This window comes from Panthera leo, chromosome D4 (genome assembly GCF_018350215.1).
Source record: "Panthera leo isolate Ple1 chromosome D4, P.leo_Ple1_pat1.1, whole genome shotgun sequence".
NCBI lineage: Eukaryota > Metazoa > Chordata > Mammalia > Carnivora > Felidae > Panthera > Panthera leo.
Genome location: NC_056691.1, coordinates 69,961,684 through 69,979,152, shown reverse-complemented (window position 1 = coordinate 69,979,152; position 17,469 = coordinate 69,961,684). Strand labels below are relative to the sequence as shown.

At 48.3% G+C, this 17,469-nt stretch overlaps 1 protein-coding gene across 3 annotated transcripts in view; it reads left to right on the top strand.

Annotated features, from left to right (window-relative positions):
• The window catches only part of PTPN3 (protein tyrosine phosphatase non-receptor type 3), a 109,666-nt gene that overhangs the window by 73,469 nt on the left and 18,728 nt on the right, over positions 1 to 17,469 (top strand). For all 3 annotated transcript variants that reach the window (XM_042912660.1, XM_042912662.1, XM_042912661.1), the window contains 5 exons: positions 6,446 to 6,632; positions 6,835 to 6,912; positions 7,988 to 8,044; positions 9,074 to 9,230; positions 12,116 to 12,276. In XM_042912660.1, coding sequence (XP_042768594.1) covers positions 6,446 to 6,632; positions 6,835 to 6,912; positions 7,988 to 8,044; positions 9,074 to 9,230; positions 12,116 to 12,276 — 640 coding nt within the window. The remainder of the gene's footprint in view (positions 1 to 6,445; positions 6,633 to 6,834; positions 6,913 to 7,987; positions 8,045 to 9,073; positions 9,231 to 12,115; positions 12,277 to 17,469) is intronic.

Sequence of the window (17,469 nt, the reverse complement as noted above, 5' to 3'; positions counted from 1 at the left end):
TGTGTTAAGAGGCAAAAAGGAGTGTTCCGTCAGAGAAATCGGATGAATAACATCACAGGCGGTAAGTACGGAGGGTTCCTTGTAGAAAGGAGAAGTAAGCGTAACATTCTGTACCCATGTAAACAAGAAGAAGAAAGAGAAGGGAAGAAAAAGAGCAGATAGACTTTGGCTCTAAACCCAGGGTGGTGCGGCTCAGGCTCTCCGCACGTTATCTTAGCGGGTGAGTCACTCTCCGGGTTGTTCCGTATTTATAGCAGCACAGCAAAGTTGATGATTATAGTTATGAATCCTTGGCAGTTTGCTTTGTGCCCGAGTCGGCTGTAGTCTTTTGTTAACTCCCAGGTTTCTCTCGGCCATTCCGTGTCCCTTTGCTTGCTTCAGAGTGAAGGCCGAAATCTGCAGCAAAGGAAGTTTCCTTCTTGGCAAAAACAAAAAACGAAACAACAACTTACCATTCCCTACCACCCAGAAAATGTGGGAGGGGAATCTCCCTAAAGGAAAAGTGATTTTGCAAAGCAGAGATTAAAAACAACTTCTGCAGGGGCACTTGGGCGGCCCAGTCGGTGAAGTGCCCACCTTTGGCTCAGGTCATGATCTCATGCTTCATGAGTCTGAGCCCCGTGTCGGGCTCTGTGCCGACAGCTCAGAGCCTGGAATGTGTTTCAGATTCTGTGTCCCTCTCTCTCTGCCCCTCCCCGCAAAAGATAAATAAAAAACATTTAAAGATTTAAAAAAAAACAACTTCCGGGGGTGCCTGGGGGGCTCAGTTGGTTGAGCGTACCACTTCGGCTCAGGTCATGGTCTCAGGGTTCACGAGTTCGAGTCCCACATTGGGCTCTGTGCAGACAGTGAGGAGTCTGCTTCAGATAATCTGTCCCCCTCTATCTCTGTACCTCCCCCCCCCCAAAAAAATAAACATTTGAGGCACCTGAGTGGCTCAGTCAGTTGAGTGTCCCAACTTTGGCTCAGGTCATAATCTCATGGTCAGTGAGTTCGAGCCCTACATCGGGCTCTGTGCCAACAGCTCAGAGCCTGGAGCCTGCTTCAGATTCTTTGTTTCCCTCTCTCTTCCCCCCATTCTCTGCTCATACTCTGTCTCTCTCTCTCAAAAAATAAATAAACAAACAAACATTAAAAAAATCAATAAGCATTTAAAACCACAAAGACAACGACAACTTCTGTGCCCTGAGAGGGATTTCAGAAATGCCTCTCTGCAACCACATCGGCAGTGCAGAATGCCGTCCGCCCTGTCACCCAGTCGCCCCGTTGGGGATGGGGAGCCCTCCTGCAGTGTGGCAGACTGTTCTGGTGTTGGACAGCCCAGTTGTCCAGACTGTGTGGGAAGTGTCCTTGATGCTGACCCAGCATGAGCAGGGCCGTCCACAGATCCCTGCCTGGAGCTCTCATTTCTGATTCTACCCGATAACCCCATCTACTCTCCTTTACACGAAACGACTCCAGTTCTGTCAGCCCCTCTCCACCCCTCGGCCTGCTAGTCACTGTTCCCTGAGCACATCAGTCCTACACTGGCCAGTGGCACACAGATCTGTGTACATCTGAGGGTCTCTGTCAGAGGAGGCCAGCCAGCGACAGGACTGCATCAGCAGTTTTGTGTCTGTTTTCTCTGCACGTTGCCTGTCCTTCACCTGGCGTCTGTCCACATGCATGTAGACGTATGACTGATACTTGAAGCCCCAAGGAACCCCAATCTCCACTCATCGTCTCCCTGTCCAACCTGTGGCTCCTCCTGTGTCTTGGTGAAAGCGGCCACATTTGCACCCTGTTTGCACCCATTAGAAACTTCCACCATCCTGGACTCCTTCTCTTCCACCGTCCTCAGCTAGGCTCTCCCCTTGTTGGTCTTCCTCCCGAACATCTCTTGAATCGGATCCCTCCGCCATCCCACTGCACGCCTGTGTCAGCCACCGTCGTCTGTCACAGAGGCTGTTGCGAAACCGCCCTAAGTGTCCTCCTGACTTTGGTCTCTCCTCCTCCCAAACCATCTTTCACAAGGCTGAGAGCCTTATTTTTGTGAAATCTGTGCCCCAGCACGTCACTCCCCTGTGCTTTTTCAGAATCTCATGCCTCTGCATGTGCTGCTGTCCTGTCTCTTTTGTCGTTAGTAGTGTTTGGCCTAGACCCCCTTCTGCTTCCCCCCCCTGGCTACCTGTTCAGACCCTTCCTAATTCATCTTTCAAACTCCAGGCACAGTTCCCTCTCCTCTGTGAAGACTCTCCTGGCCTCCCACCATACCCCAGACGCCTGAGTGTCGCCATTGCAACACAGTGATATTACTTGATTATTTTTATGCTTTTATGTCTTCTCCTTGACTAGACAGTGAGCTCTTTGAGGGTAGAGGGATAGTGCCCTGCTGACCTCTCCTTCCCCCGCAGATCTGGCACAGTGCTTGAGACTTAGTACCTATTCCGTGACTGTTTGCGAGGTTGGACAGACGGTTACATGCAAGCCCCAACGTTGTCACAGGGGGATGCCCCCTCTGCCACCTCCATGTGAGGTGCCCATATCCTCTGAACAGCATCACACGGCGTCTGTGTTAAAGAAGAAATCAAACGGATTGACTTGGCCGAGTTTGGGTTAACTGTCATCCGTGAGCACAGCCATGTGGTTGAGGCTACTGCAGGGCCAGGGCCTCTGGCAGGAAACTCTCATCAGAGAACTCAAGCATGAATTAGCTGAATTTTAACAAGTGCTTTCTTGCCTTTGAGATGTCTTAGTATCTGAGGGGGCAGCCTGAGGTGGGGGACAGACGCATGACCCATGATTTCATTAGTGAAGAAATGCAGAGCCCAGAAGGGAACACGTCTGCACCAGAGTCCCTGAGCCACTTCAGCAATTTCTTCAGTTTAGTTTTGATCTTGGGCCCTTGGCTTTTATTACAGAGATAAGAGTATCGTGTGAAGAACGTCTCTATATCATAAAAACCCACACTTGAAAAGAGGACTCCATTTGTTATTCGGTGAATCTGATGTAAAGATAAAATCCATGTGGACAGTTTCTCCGGGAATTTTATTCAAAGGACACATTGCATTCTTCTAGCCCTTCATAACTCCCCTTTTGGCCACAGCTCAGGAACATCAGCATCTCCTGAGAGCTTGCCGGACATGCAGACCTCAGGCCCACCCCAGGCCTGCTGAATCAGAGTCTGCATTTTAACAAGATCCTCAGGGGATCTTGTGTAGCCCATCTCTTCACCTCTGCTCCCAGGTGACTGGGTGAAATCTGTGCTCTTCTAGAGTAATTCAGTCAGTCCCGGGTACTTGAGTAAGGTGGTTTTCTTCTTTGTTCACTCAGCATCTTACCTGAGCACTCGCATGCCCGGCCGAGTGTTACATGCACTAGGAGAGGAAGAGAAAGAGGACGAAGGTCTCTCGCAACCTCAGGAAGCTCCTAGACTCCAGAGAGAAACATGACACCAAATGGCCCCTGTTCTGTCCCACCCCCGTAGAGACACCACCTCACTGGTAGCTCAGTTAGAGCTGGGAAACCCTCCATGGAGCACCGCTTCGCTTGCTTTAACAGGCTTAGGGTGGACGCCCTTGTCCTTTTGTAGGGTTTAGGGAAGAGCGGTATACAGGCATCACACGGGAGTCTTCCGTGGGCAGTTTTAATTTTTTTAATATCGCTTCTCTTCTGACAAGTGAATTCTGGCATGGCTTTTGTTTCTGATACCTGTCGTTGGCATTTACAGTTTTGAAGCTTCTGGTTCCTGAGGGTGAATACCCTTTGGTCTGCCTGTCAGCCAGTCTGTCCCTGTCCCCTCTCTCCCCAGGGAGCCGAAGGTGGTCCGTCCCTCCCAGGCTGCTCTGGCTTCCAGACAACAGTGGCAGTCTCCTCTGTGTCCCCCCTCCTCTGACAAGTGCCCCCTTCCTGCCTCAGGGACAGACCTCTTCTGTTCCCTCCCTCCCCAGTTATTGGCCTCGTCAGCCCACACTGTCTTCTTGCTTTGGCTCATCCTACCCCTTTCTTCACTCCTTTCCCTGGAACCCAGGTCCTCCTCCCCCCACCCCCTGCAGCTCCCCTCATCCCTCCTCATCCACTGGGCTCTCCCTCAGTAGCACCTCACATCCTGCCCCAAGGAGGGAGGAAGCCCGCTTGGTTTGGCATCTTCGCTCGTGGCTTCCGTGTGCTGTATCCAGCTGCCACCTTCTCATTACTTCTCGTTTGATGTCCTCCTCACCATCTGTCTGTCCATCCTCCACGCTGAGCAGAACGTTACAGCAGCCTACAGGGAACGTCTGTACATAGTTGATCAGCCAAAAAAAATTGTCATATGTTTAATAAATTGCTCTCTAAAAGTAACCTCCATCCCTACTTAGAAAATAGGATTGGGCACATAATGACTTTGAATATATTATTTTTAGCACTGTGGGCTGTGTTAGGTAGACGGTTACATTTTATACTGAAAAAGAAAAATACTTTAAAACTTTATATGATGCAAGCCACACATTCAAAATGTAGAAATTAAATATAATGAATATAAAATTAGAATTTTACTGAAATTAGTCTGTTCTCTTCTGCTCGGTCACCTGGCTCTCCTGGTTTTTTGTTTATATGCCCTTCACCCTTTCTGTCACTGTCACCCTCTAGAGAGCCTTCCAAACATTTGAAGAGTGTATGCTATTTGCAACTTCATATTAAGGGTTCAGCTCCACCCCTAGAACTGGAAATAGTGTTTCCTAAACCGGGTTTGGCTCGATTTTTGTCTGGCAGCTGCCAAGCAGTTGCGATTCTTGCCACTAGGGGGTGCTCTTGTAAATGTTAAACTGGCTGAGTTACCCTACTTGGGGGGAACTTTTTTTTTTTTTTTTTAAGTTTTAATTAAAGTCTCTTTCATTTCAGTCTGAAAATCTACCACTGGTATACAGCTTCACTTCCAAAATATCCTGTGTCTGAGATGCCTTGCCATCCATAGCACCCTTCCCTCACCCAGCAACTCGAAAGCCATAAGGCCAAACTCTTCGCTTGCATATAGCTGTTATTTCTGTCACTGAATTTTTATATTCACATAAGTTGAGATGGTGAAGTATTGTGTGACTATGACACAGATTTTAAATTTAAAGTAAGATCATTTGAACTTGCTAGGGAACAGAGGAGCCCTGATTTAATGAAAAATCCATAGACAAGGGTTTAAGAGAAAATTTTAGTGAGAGACAGCAGGAACTGTCTTTTGTGTACTATGTGTCACTGAATGCCTCGTCTCCTCACCTCTCTCATGACTTAAATCTGTATGAGGTTAGAATGTGGCAGAGTCTGTAGAAGGTAAGGAAAACCCTACGTTCTGTAGGCATTTTAAGGCATCTCTCGCTAGGCACGTGGCTCTGCAGGGGGATAGTGTGGGTGTGCATGATGCAGAGAAGTCAAGTGTCCTACACGGTGACGGCTGAGATGGTTTCTCCCTGTGGCCCTGTGAGCTTAGAGAGGTGGGGGGGGGGGGGGGGAAGGAGTCTTAAGAGCAGACGTGGCATGGCCTGGAGAAGAAAGAGATGCTTGGGGACCCAGGTCCACCAGCTTCTGTATGTTAAGTGAGGGGGAAGCTGTGTGTCCATGGGCAAGTCAGTCAGCTGTCTAGACCAGTTTCTTCATCCGTGAAATGGGAGTTGGACCAGAGGACTGCAGAGGTCTGTTTGATTCTAGTAGTCTATAATTCTCTAAGACAGCACTTCCAGGAGATCTTCCTGTGATGATAGAAATGTTCTGTAACTGTGTTGTCCAAAACGGGAGCCACCAGCCACATGTGGCTCTTGAGCATTTTTGAGATGTGACTGATACAACCAAGGAACTTCCAGATCTTCATTGAAATTTGAAGAGCTGCAGGTGACTAGTGGCTACCATATGGGGCAGTGTGGCTCTAAGATGAGGGAGGACATTGACTGGAGAAAAAAAAAAGAAGGATAATATCATTGGAGACAATTAATGGAGGTCACAGGCAAATAATGCAGACTAGGATTAATATAAATGGTCTTGAATGTGCAATGTTAGTCCCATTTTTGGGGGGTAGCCAAGAGTCCTACTGAAGCAGAGCTAACAGCAGGAATGAGATGGAAGGAGAAAGCTTTCAGAAGGAATGGAGACATGCGTCTGAGTGAGCTCCGGTAATTAAACCACCAGGGTAGCCAGGCGTGTTTCCCTGTCACCTTCTAACGCAGCTGGGAAGGGAGCTGAGTTTTCAGCAGCTCCTGGATCCTCCCTCCCCTCCTGCCCTTTATCCCCAAAACTAAAGGTGATGACATTTAGGCCAGATGAGGGCAAGGGCAGCCAGTGGACCCCAGGTGGGCCAGAGCCCTGGGGTTGACCTTTGGAGCTCTTCTGAGCGTGCAGGAACTCATGACAGCCCTGGGATGCCAGGCCTCCACAGCCAGTAATGCTTGCTCTGCTACAATGTTAATCCAGTTATTAAGATATCTCCTCTTTCCCCATGATGAAGGAGTCTATCCGAGAACAATCCAGCACAAAGCTGCCTGACCCAGAAGTCATCCAGTTCTGTATCTCCATCTTCAAATGCTCCGGGCTCCTGCTCAACAGATGGCGTCGATCAGCAGTTCATAGAGGCCTTCCACAGGGTGACCAAAGGGGGCTCCACCGAGGACTCCAGCCAGTACTACTGTGACAAGGTGGGTGAGCTTGGGTCCTGTGACCAACCAGGATTCCCTGTGCCGTAAGGCACGTCACGGGCAGTTTAAGTAGTTAGAACTAAAAGAAGATATCTCCTCACGTCACGGGCAGTTTAAGTAGTTAGAACTAAAAGAAGATATCTCCTCACCACCAGCTGGAGAGAGAAGTAACATAGTTGATCATTTTTGCAACGTTTTCCAGAATGATAATGGTGATGGCTACTTAGTTTTGATCCGCATCACGCCAGACGAAGATGGAAAATTTGGATTTAATCTTAAGGTATGTCGTGTGTCTTTATAAGGAAGTTGTATGCTCTGGAGCAGTCTTTAGGAGGCTTTTAAACTTCCCCCAGGGGTGTGCTGCGTGCCTCAGTCTAATCTAAGGAAACTAGGGAGTTTTCTAATATGGCCCCAGAGCTGCCTGACACCAAGGACCTACTGTGTTCTTGGTGTTTGCTGTGCACTTCTTTATATCACCTGATAGCGTTCTTCTCATCGGGGAAATTGGTATTTTTGAACCCATCTTATAAATGCGTATACCGAAGCTCGGAGATGACACACGGTCAGCAAGCAGACCTGCCTCCAGAAGAGGGGTTTTTTGGGGGAGCCTGTCGGCATCACTGAAGCCAGTGAGAGAGAATAACAGTTCAAGTTGGAGGGACATTTACAGGGCCTTTCCCCATCTCTGCCTGCTTTTAGGCCGGGTCTGCAAACTGTGGCCCACGAGCCACATCCCATCTGTTTTTGCAAATAAAGTGTCATTGGAACACGGACACACCCATTCATTTACGAACGGTTTGCAGCTACTTTGGCACTCGGGCAGAGCTGAACACTTGCGACAGAGGCCTCTCTCCCAAACCTAAAATATGTCCCCTCTGGCCCTTGGCAAAGCTGACTAACCCCTGCTCTAGAGCAGAATGAGGGCAGGTGGTCCCTGCTGCCCAAGCCCCAGCTGCCACCAGGCACTCCCCTTCCTGTACCCCAGCACCCTGCTGAGGCCCTGCCCTCACAGCCTGTGACTGTCTCTACAGCTTTTCTCTGCTACACGGAAAGCTCCCTTTCCAACAGCACTTCAAGGCTGTGCGTGCAGAGCCCTCTGGGGACGTTTGCATTTTTTAAAAGGAAGCACACCTGAGCGCATCTTTAGTTCATGATGGTAGTGAGAGGCTTCTGAGCAGGCTTCTGGTTACCCCACTAGACCCCGAGGGGTCAGGAACCTTGTGTGCTGAAAGAGTGCCCTGGGATTAGAATAGGTTAAAGTGAAGTATGAGCCCCTCTTGTGTCTGCAAGTCTTTGTTGGTATGAGCTATTCAAGTGTTGTTGTTGTTGTTGTTTTTAATTTAACACGTTTATAGGGAGGAGTGGATCAAAAGATGCCTCTTGTGGTTTCAAGGATAAACCCAGAGTCACCTGTAAGTTAACACATTTCATTATTTCCTACATGTTTTTTTCCGTTGAATCTAACATTTCTGTTTCTGTGTCCTGCTTCTTTACCAGCAACAAAGAGTGTGTGTAAATGCATGCATAGAGATGGAAAGAAAGAACGGAATCCATGTTTTTTTTCCCAGAACTTTGCTGGTCAGTGTAGCACCAGCATTACCTGGGAGCTCATTAGAAATGCAGGATCTCAGGCCCTACCCCAGACCTCCTAAACCAGAATCTGCATTTTTACTGAGATCTCTGGGTGATCGGTGTGCTCATTCAAATGTAGCAGTACTCTCAAGAAAAGGAAACTGAGGCACAGAGTTTGCTGTTCTGCTCACTCTGGGCACATGGACCCACCATCCCACCACCACCACTACTCTGCCCTCTGCCTTCTGTCTAGGCTTCCTCGGGAGAGCATTTGCTTTTTTTCTAGAACAGGGTGCACCAAAGAGTCGCTGTGTCTCCTAAGAAAGTACCGGTTTGGAAGTTTTACTCTTAAGTGGTCCTTAAGCCTGTAGTTTACTTTTTCTTGCTATCATGGCCTCTTTGAATTTAGAGGGTCTCCATTCCTACACTAGTCCGTGTGCTGCTTCTCTGCGTGCTAGTTTCTGCCTTTGGTGTTACACTGTTTCTCCGATGCAAGATAGACCAATACTTTCAACTGACAGATCATCTTCTAACAGCACATCAAGAAAACAAAAGATCAGGAGCCTCACAGTACGTTACAGTACTTAAGTGAAGGTTGGCTACCAGGGAGAAAGGGCTTCAGTAATTGCCTTAGCCTTATTCTGAAAATGCTGCATAGCTTACGTCGTGACGAGCATCTTTTTCAAATCCCACAGCCAGCGACCATGTCAGCCTAGTAGTGGATATAAACATAGTTTTATAGTTTCTTCCCCAAGGGAGAAAAGAACTTGAACGTGGTCTTAAGTGTTTGGGCTCCGAGAGCATCCGCGTTCTACCCTTGAGGATTGTGTTATGGTAACTGAAGAAACTCGCTTTTCCTCTCCACCCAGGCGGACACCTGCATTCCTAAGCTGAACGAAGGGGATCAAATTGTGTTAATCAATGGCCGGGACATCTCAGAACACACCCATGACCAAGTGGTGATGTTCATCAAAGCCAGCCGGGAGTCCCACACACGGGAGCTGGCCCTGGTGATCAGGAGGAAAGGTAACTGCCACCACAGGAGAGGAACCTCAGGGCCTTCGCAAAGTAGGGCCCTCTCGGACCCGTTTTGTGGTTTTGAAAATGTTGAGCCTAGGGCGCCTGGGTGGCTCAGTCAGTTAAGCGTCCGACTTCGGCTCAGGTCATGATCTCGTGGTTCGTGAGTTCAAGCCCCGCGTCGGGCTCTGTGCTGACAGCTCAGATCCTGGAGCCTGTTTCAGATTCTGTGTCTCCCTCTGTCTCTCTGACCCTCCCCTGTTCATGCTCTGTCTCTCTCTGTCTCAAAAATAAATAAACGTTAAAAAAAATTTTTTTTTTTTTTTAAAAAAGAAAATGTTGAGCCTTGTAGCCAACATGGGAAAATCAAGAACCAGGATGTGGGACTTCTCACTTGAGAAATGTGAAGCTCTGCCCACGCGGGGCCCAGCCCCTCCTGGCCAGTCCTCTGGAGGTAGGTGGGACCTACCCACCCCCTCAGTGCAGGACCTGAGCCCTGATTTCTTCCAGGCTGGCTCCCCCACATCCTGCACCTCTCTTTGTTGCCTGTGCCCTCCCCCCCGGCCCGCCAGATGTTTGCATTTGGGGTCAGGGAGCAAAGGGTCAGGTTCTGTTTAAGTCAGTAAAGTAGAGTCAGGCAGGAGCTTGGCTGTCTCAGAGTGATCCTACCTTGACCTCTCCTGGGTTGAGGGACCTTCTTACCCAGTCTGTGCCTCAATTCCCTCTGATGTAAAATAAGGGTGACAATAAATCACTCCATCACAGGGTTCTTTTGAAGATGAAATGCTTATCCTTGGAAAGCAACAGGATGCTTCCTGATGCCTGGTAGGCGCTTGAAGGATGGCCTCTATTGAATACCGTTGTTGTTGTTGTTGTTGTTGTTGTTGTTGTTGTTGTTGTTGTTAAACAGTAAGCCGAGTCCTTGAATCCTTCTGCCCAGTTGTAAAATGCTGAAGGTGAATGGAGTGTGTGACTCGAAGCCCTGGCCGCACACCTGTGTTCGGCAGCACAGGTGTAGGCACGGCCCTAGACCCCCGCACACCTGCTTTCCCTCTGTTCCCTTACATCTCCAAGCCCAGAGCTGTGCCCTGCCAGCTCTCATCCCTCCTCCTCTGGGAGGCCTTACCAGATCACTCCAGATCCCTCCCCGCCGCCCCCCCACAACCGCCCCATCCCCACTGAACCCCGATGCCACGCCCAGCCGCAGCAGGTGTTCAGGAGTGATAGTAGCTGATGTCTGTGCCACACCAGCAAAGGGCCTCGCACTGTGTAAACTGCTTTACATAACACTTTTGTAGGGTCTGTATGACATCTCCAAGTGAGGGAATGAGGAAACCTCGTCCGGAGAGGTTAAGTTGCCCCTCGGCCCATGACTGTGAAGGCTGTATGACGGGAAACCAAGGTATCCAGTGATTGGGGGTAGGCCTTCTCACACGATGCCCCGGGGCATGCTGGCCACCACAGGGGGCAGCACTTCAGTACTCTGGCCAGCCGGGGAGGGGAATCCTCCACCAGCCAGGTTTGAGAAGCTGGCACTGGTTTGAGAGGCAGAAGATGGATGTTTGTAGACTCTTAGAGAGTGGCAGTGCCACTGGTTGGCACTCTTGATTTCAGCTCAGGCCATGATCTCGAGGTTCGTGAGTTCAAGCCCCACGTCAGGCTCCATGCTGACTGTGCAGAGCCTGCTTGGAATTCTCTCTCTCTCCCTCTCTCTCTCTGCCCCTCACCTGCTCGTGTTCTGTCTGTCTCTCTCTCTCTCCCTGTCTCTTTCTTGCTCTCTCTCAAATAAAACTAAACATAGAAGTAAAAATGAATTGATGAAAGAAAAATAAACAGCACAGGGAGTAGACCAAACAAATCACATCCTCACAAAACAGCAGAAGAGCTACGCTTCCCTGGTCTGTGAAAAGAATGTGGTCTTTTGGATCAGAGAGATGTGGACTGATTGGATTCCTTTGTGTCCTCCTGCCTCTGCCTGCCCCGAAGAGTCTGACACTTTGGACACTTTGGACAACTTCTTTAACCTGATGGTCGATTTCCTCATCTGTAAAATGGGGACCGTGGCAGCTGGTTCAGCATTCGGTTCGACTATGTGGGCAAATGCAGACGTTGTTTTCCTTCTCCTTTCTTATTGTCCTGAAGGCAATGGGGAGCCACTGAAGGCTTTTGAGTAAGGGAGTGACTTCCTTGGGTGGAAAGGGAAAATTCAAAGATGATCCCAAAGTTTCCATTTTGGGAGATCAGAGAAGAAAGTGGCGATGGACAGGAAGAGGCATGTGAGAGTGGACAGGAAGTTAGTGTCGGGGGTAGGGTTGGGAGGGGACTTGGTTTGTCTTTACCCATACAAGTCTGATGTGAAGGGAGAATTTTTACTGAAGAGGGAGGACCAAACCCGTGGGAGGTGTTAGGACTAGATACATTTAGTAATAAATGTATTTAGGAGCCTCCTACCTAAAAATGGCCTTGAGGTAGAGGTTGCCGGACTCCATGGGACAGTGCTGTCATAGTGTATCCAGGAAAAATGCATGTTTTAAGGGAGTAAATGAAAGGGACCTGAGAAAGAAGTGGGGGAGAGAAGAGATAGGTGGAAGAATAACCAGGTCAGAGAGAACATTCTTTCCCTTTCTCCTACCTTTGTCAAAAGGCTCTGAGTACAAAACGCCATCATTTAAAACTAGCCAGAAAGATTAGTATGTCATTTTGTATAATTAGCACTTACTGAATCATTCAAGAAGTAGTGTCTTTGGTGAAAATGATTACCATGTGCTTAATCACTTAATTAGCTGTTTTTAAACTATCTGCATTCAGGTGTCATAAGTATAACTTTTTTTGAGGAAACGGATCAACGAGAGTGTTCTGCCCCTGCCAGACACCCTCTTTCTTGCCCATTACAGCCGTCCACTCATTCACTGACATCAGATCTGAAGATGAACTGAACCAGCTGTTCCCAGAGGCCATTTTCCCCACTTGTCCAGAGGGTGGGGACACCTTGGAGGGATCCATGGAACAGCTAAAGAAGGGCCTTGAAAGCGGGACAGTGCTGATCCAGTTTGAGGTAAGAGACCATGAGGGCTGAGGCCTTGGCCCGGGCCTCAGTGCCTCGATGGGCTGCTCAGTGGCTGCTGAGTCATCTGAGTCACCAGGCGGCCTGAGCTCATGGTGGGAACACAGGCGGAGCTCCAAGGGCAGGGTGGCAGAGCAGGCCTGGAAGGCAGGGGATAGGACAACAGCTATTGCTGAACTCTACCTCACCCTCTTATCTAGTAACACTCGGTAGTCATGGAGAATCATGTCAGGAATCGAGGAGGAGGGACTCTGAGCGTATTTAGCTGCCAACACAAAAGCTTGAAACACACAGCAGGAGAAGGTGCTGGAGAGGCAGCGTGAGTGAGCCCCGGAGGGGTGGTGGAGAAGGTCATCCCTGACCCCAGCAGACCCATTCCGTAGTTCGGAGCAGGTCGTGTCATCCCAGGAAGGCAGAGTGGCTGGCCTGCCCAAGTCCTCTGGACCTGTGTGAACAGGAGTAGGAACAGAGTCAGACCCTGTCGTCCTTCCCCAGGAGGGGCCTCGAATCACAGAATTGAGACCATTGACAAAGACACATGCAGAGCCCCCACAGAACAGGGCAGAAACAAAGGAGATTTGGCTTTTAAGTCCATTGTATTGATCACTAACAGAGTGAAAATGGAATGTGTTTATCTTCCACATTTGTTAGAAGTAGAAGAAGAGGAGTTCATGCAATAAAACAGAAGAGCACAAAGAAGCCTAAAGTAGACCGTTATGAGAAAATAGGGGGTGCCTGGCTAGCTTAGTCAGTAGAGCATACAACTCTTGATCTTGGGGTTGTGAGTTCAAGTCCCATGTCAGGTGTGGATATTATTTAAAAATAAAATCTTTAAGGGGTGCCTGGGTGACTCAGTGAGTTGAGTATCCAACTTTGGCTCAGGTCATGACCTCATGGTTCTTGGGTTCAAGCCCCACGTCAGGCTCTATGCAGACAGCTCAGAGCGTGGAGCCTGCTTCAGATTTTGTGTCTTCCTCTCTCTCTGCCCCTTCCCCGCTCACACATACACACAAACTCTCTCTCTCTCTCTCTCTCTCTCTATCTTGAAAATAAATAAATATTAGAAAAATTAAAATCTTTAAGAAGTGCCTGGGTGGCTCAGTCGGTTAAGCGTCTGACTCTTGATTTTGGCTCAGGTCATGATCTCATGGTTCATGAGATCAAGCCCTGAGTGGGCTCCCCTCTGACAGTATGGAGCCCACTTGGAATTCTCTGTCTCCCTCTCGCTCTCTGCCCCTCCCCCACTCTTCTCTCTCAAAATAAATAAACTTTAAAATTAAAATCTTAAAAAAAATAAAAGAAAATAGATCATGATTAGCGACAACATACACAGTCTGGATTCACAAATTAGGAAAGAGTCCCAGATCAGATTCAAAAGCACAAGTCAGCCATAGCAAGGGAAAAGTCACAGAAGCAAAACTAAGAAGTTTGTTTGTCAAATGCATGTGATCGCATATTGACTCAGGAAAGCTTGAGTAATGTGAACACGAAACAGGAAAGAATGCAAAGTGAAGAGACTTAAGCAAAAGAAAAGTTTATGATGGTATAAGGAATAGAATGTAAATAAAATAGATTATTAGAGCAGTGTGTATCTGAACAACAGTAGAAAATAAAAACCCACAAGTGAAAGGTGATGATAATTGACCCCACCCTGGAAAACAAAATATAACTCCCTATTGTGTGGAAATGAAAGCTGGGGAAGAGAGTAGAAATAATCTAATTACTTGGGTAGAAATGATAGATATATACTGAGTATCTACAAAGACAAATAGCCCTTTTTTCCAGTGTCCTGCAAGAGGCTCTATTGGCTTAAGTTCAAAATTGAAATATACATTTTGAACACTGTAAAACTCAACATTTTAAAACCCTCTCCAAAATAATTGAAACCAGGAGAAGGTAAAACCCAGTTACAGAATATGGGTTTTATTTGTATTGGGCATTGGAGGGGATGGGAAAGGTGGGGGGGGGGGGGGGGGCACCATGGAGGCATTGATTCATTCAGCAAGTGTATATTAGGTATTTCATTCATTTCAGCAAGCGTATATTAGGTATTTACCATGTGCCGAAACCACTAGATCAGGAGCACAATGAGGGGAAGGAAGGGTTTCTGGTCCCAAGGAGCTTACGGTCTAATATTTGGGGGATGTATCGTGAGTCCCAGAAACCACTAAAGACAAAGGTAGGACAAGCTTTCCTTATGTAGGATGTATGCTCTGTAGGAACTAGAGGTAAGGGGGTTCCGGGAGGTCCTCTGGGGTGAGATATATTGATAGAGAATGGGTGGGATTAAGTGTGGAGGGAAGGTCATTCCAAGAAGGTCACAGCCTGAGTGCAGACTAAGTTCCTAAGGTGTCAGGTAGCACAGGGAAACAGGCCTCCCCGAGTTGAGCAATGCAACATAGAGTCCTGGGAGAGTCTCCAGGCGATGGAAGTCCTTCCATTGCGCACCATTTGTCCCCGATCAGATTGTCCACAAGGAGGCACTGTGGGCTCCCAAAGAGGGAACAAGAGCTCGACTGTGGTTCTGAAACCATGCTCCAGAAAACCCCCTCCACTCAGCTGCCTCCACTTTCGTTATTCATATGGGAATCCCACAGAAGATCTTCCTTACATGCTGTTCACTGAACTTCACTAAGAAGTTTATAAATACTTGAGTGAGAAGTACCCACTATCCCTGTGGTTCTGAGGAGTGTCTCTCCAAGGGTGATACAGTCACCACCTGCATGTGGCCTGAGGAGCATGTTGAGTGGGGCCCCGCCCACAGCTGCTGGGTCAGCCCTCCTAGGTGCTGCTGCTCTGCACAAGATCCTCAGGAGGATTTAGTGCACAAGGTGACCTAAGGGACGACAGAGTAGAGATTGTACAAGAACCCCTGTACCACTGTTACCCACCCCAAGTGGGTATATAGGGTGTATAGCTGGACTGTAGCATGAGGAATGGAGAACACAGAAATCTTAGGGTTAAAGTTTAGTATCTACACACTTCATTTATATATTTTCTAGAAATTGAGTAAGGAAACCATCTTTGTAACTAATATCTTTTGCAGAGGAGAGAACACCAGAGCTGCTCTGTGATGGAGCTGGTGGGGTACATGGAGCCCTGCCTCTTCAGTCTCCCCACACTGCCCCCCAAGGAGCCCTAGAGTGCGGAAAGTAATGTAACAGTCCAGGTTATGGGGGGGTGGGGGGAGATGTCTCCCACAGCTGCTAGAGTGGAGGGATGCTCAAGGAAGCCAGATCAGACAGGAAACCACTACAAAGGGAAACCTTTAATTGAGCACTTAGTATGTGGCACGTGCTTTATGTGCCCCACCTCACAGAACTGTTATCCCCACTGTGTAGATGAAGGATCAGATCTCAGAGAGCTTAGTGCACAGTATATGGTTCAGCCTGATTGGAATCCGACAGGCTCACTCAGGAGCTTGTTCTCTGAACAGCTGTACAGCGTTTGGAAACAACAAAGTGCTGTCTATGTGTGGGGCTTGTTTTCCGTATAGTACGGCATCAGAGCTAGGAGAGATCTGAGAAGCAATCTAGCCAGCCACACAGAGGCAGACTTTAAATCCTGGGTCTGTCACTCACTTCCTGTGTGACCTCAGGTGGTACGTCCCTTCACCTCTCTGTGCCCTCTACTTCCCCAGCTCTAAATTGGGTAGCTCATGGGTTGGTTGTAAGGGTTCGATGAGATAAATGCTCAGTGCGTTGTTTAGCACATGCTAAGGATGTGATAAAAAGTAACAACTATTATTATTTCTAAAAAAACATGCTCAGTTTAGCACATGCTAAGGATGTGATAAAAAGTAACAACTATTATTATTTCTAAAAAAACATGCTCAGTCTCCATACAGGAAGTGGTGGTGTCGGCTGGGCTTGGAAGACTAACTCCAGAGTCTTGGCTGTTCTGGTTTTTCCACCTGTTCCTCCGGTACCATCAGCTTGTCTAATGGGGGCTGTGCTCTGGACAGAAGCAGAAAGAAGAGGCTGGTCCCTAGCAGGTGCCCATGCCCCCCACTCCATGTTGCCAAGGGCCTGCCCTGGGGGAGCTGGACCATAGATGGAACCCCTCCTGTGATGGCTAGCTGGTTTTCAGCAAAGCTCGTTTTGAAGAATTTTTTCATTAGGGGATTCCCCATCCCTCCCATGGCTTTTGGTAAACAATTGCTAATGTGTTCCAGAGAGCATGTGGTCCCAGCTGTAATAAAATCACGCTTAATGATAATTAGCATTTCTGTAGCACTTTGGAATCTGCCAAGTGTATTTCACATATGTTGTCTCTGTTGATTCTCACAACTTTAGGATCACGCCTTTGTAGACGGAGAAAATGAGACTTGGGGGTTGGGGACTTGCTTTGTGTCAAATAGCTGGTTGTTGGATAGAGGTCAGATTAGAATCTGTGTTAAAGCCTAGTTAGTGTCAGAACTCACCACTGCCGGGTGCCAGCCAGCTGCTCACCCAGCCCCCAGTCTGAGCCCTTCCCTCTGGGAGCTACACCCCCTGAGCTACTCTGTGTGACCGATTGGCATCAAACTGCCTGAATACTCTATCTGGTTCAGCCAAAGTAGGGCGTCACTCTGTCTCATGTAAAGGAGAAGATTTGGGGTTCGCAAGGCCCCCAGTCTTTCACCACCTCCAGGATGTCTTTCGTTAAGGAACTCATTAAGTCTGCCCCAGGTTCATTCCTTCCTGAATAAAATTTGTGGCTCATTTCATGCTTTCCCTGAGTTGACCTTTCTGTGTAAGCAAGGGAAGGGGTGTCCTTTGAGAACCAGCTTCCCAGCTAAGGACAGTTGTGCCCATCCTCATCCAGTGACCAGGTGACCTGCAACTTCCCTGCCTCCTTGTCCAGTTAAGACTTATTCAGAGGCTTTTGGGGTGGGGTTGATCGGAAATGAACATCTGTCCTCCGGCCCTCTCCACGCTGGTAAGGGCAACGTCTACAACACTCCACCAGAGACCATGTCCAGCTCAGATACCCCACCCATCCCACCTCACTTTCCTCCTTTACCAAAGCCGGAACCCGTCTTTTTCTCTCTCCTAACCCTTTTTTCCTGAACTCCCTCCTACATCGCCCTTAGAGGAAACATCCAGTGGTGTCAAAACAAGTGACTCACTGGCTCCTGTGATTACTATAAAAGTTGATTTGGAAGGACCAAGGTAGCTGAAGACTTAATGAGAGGTTTAAATT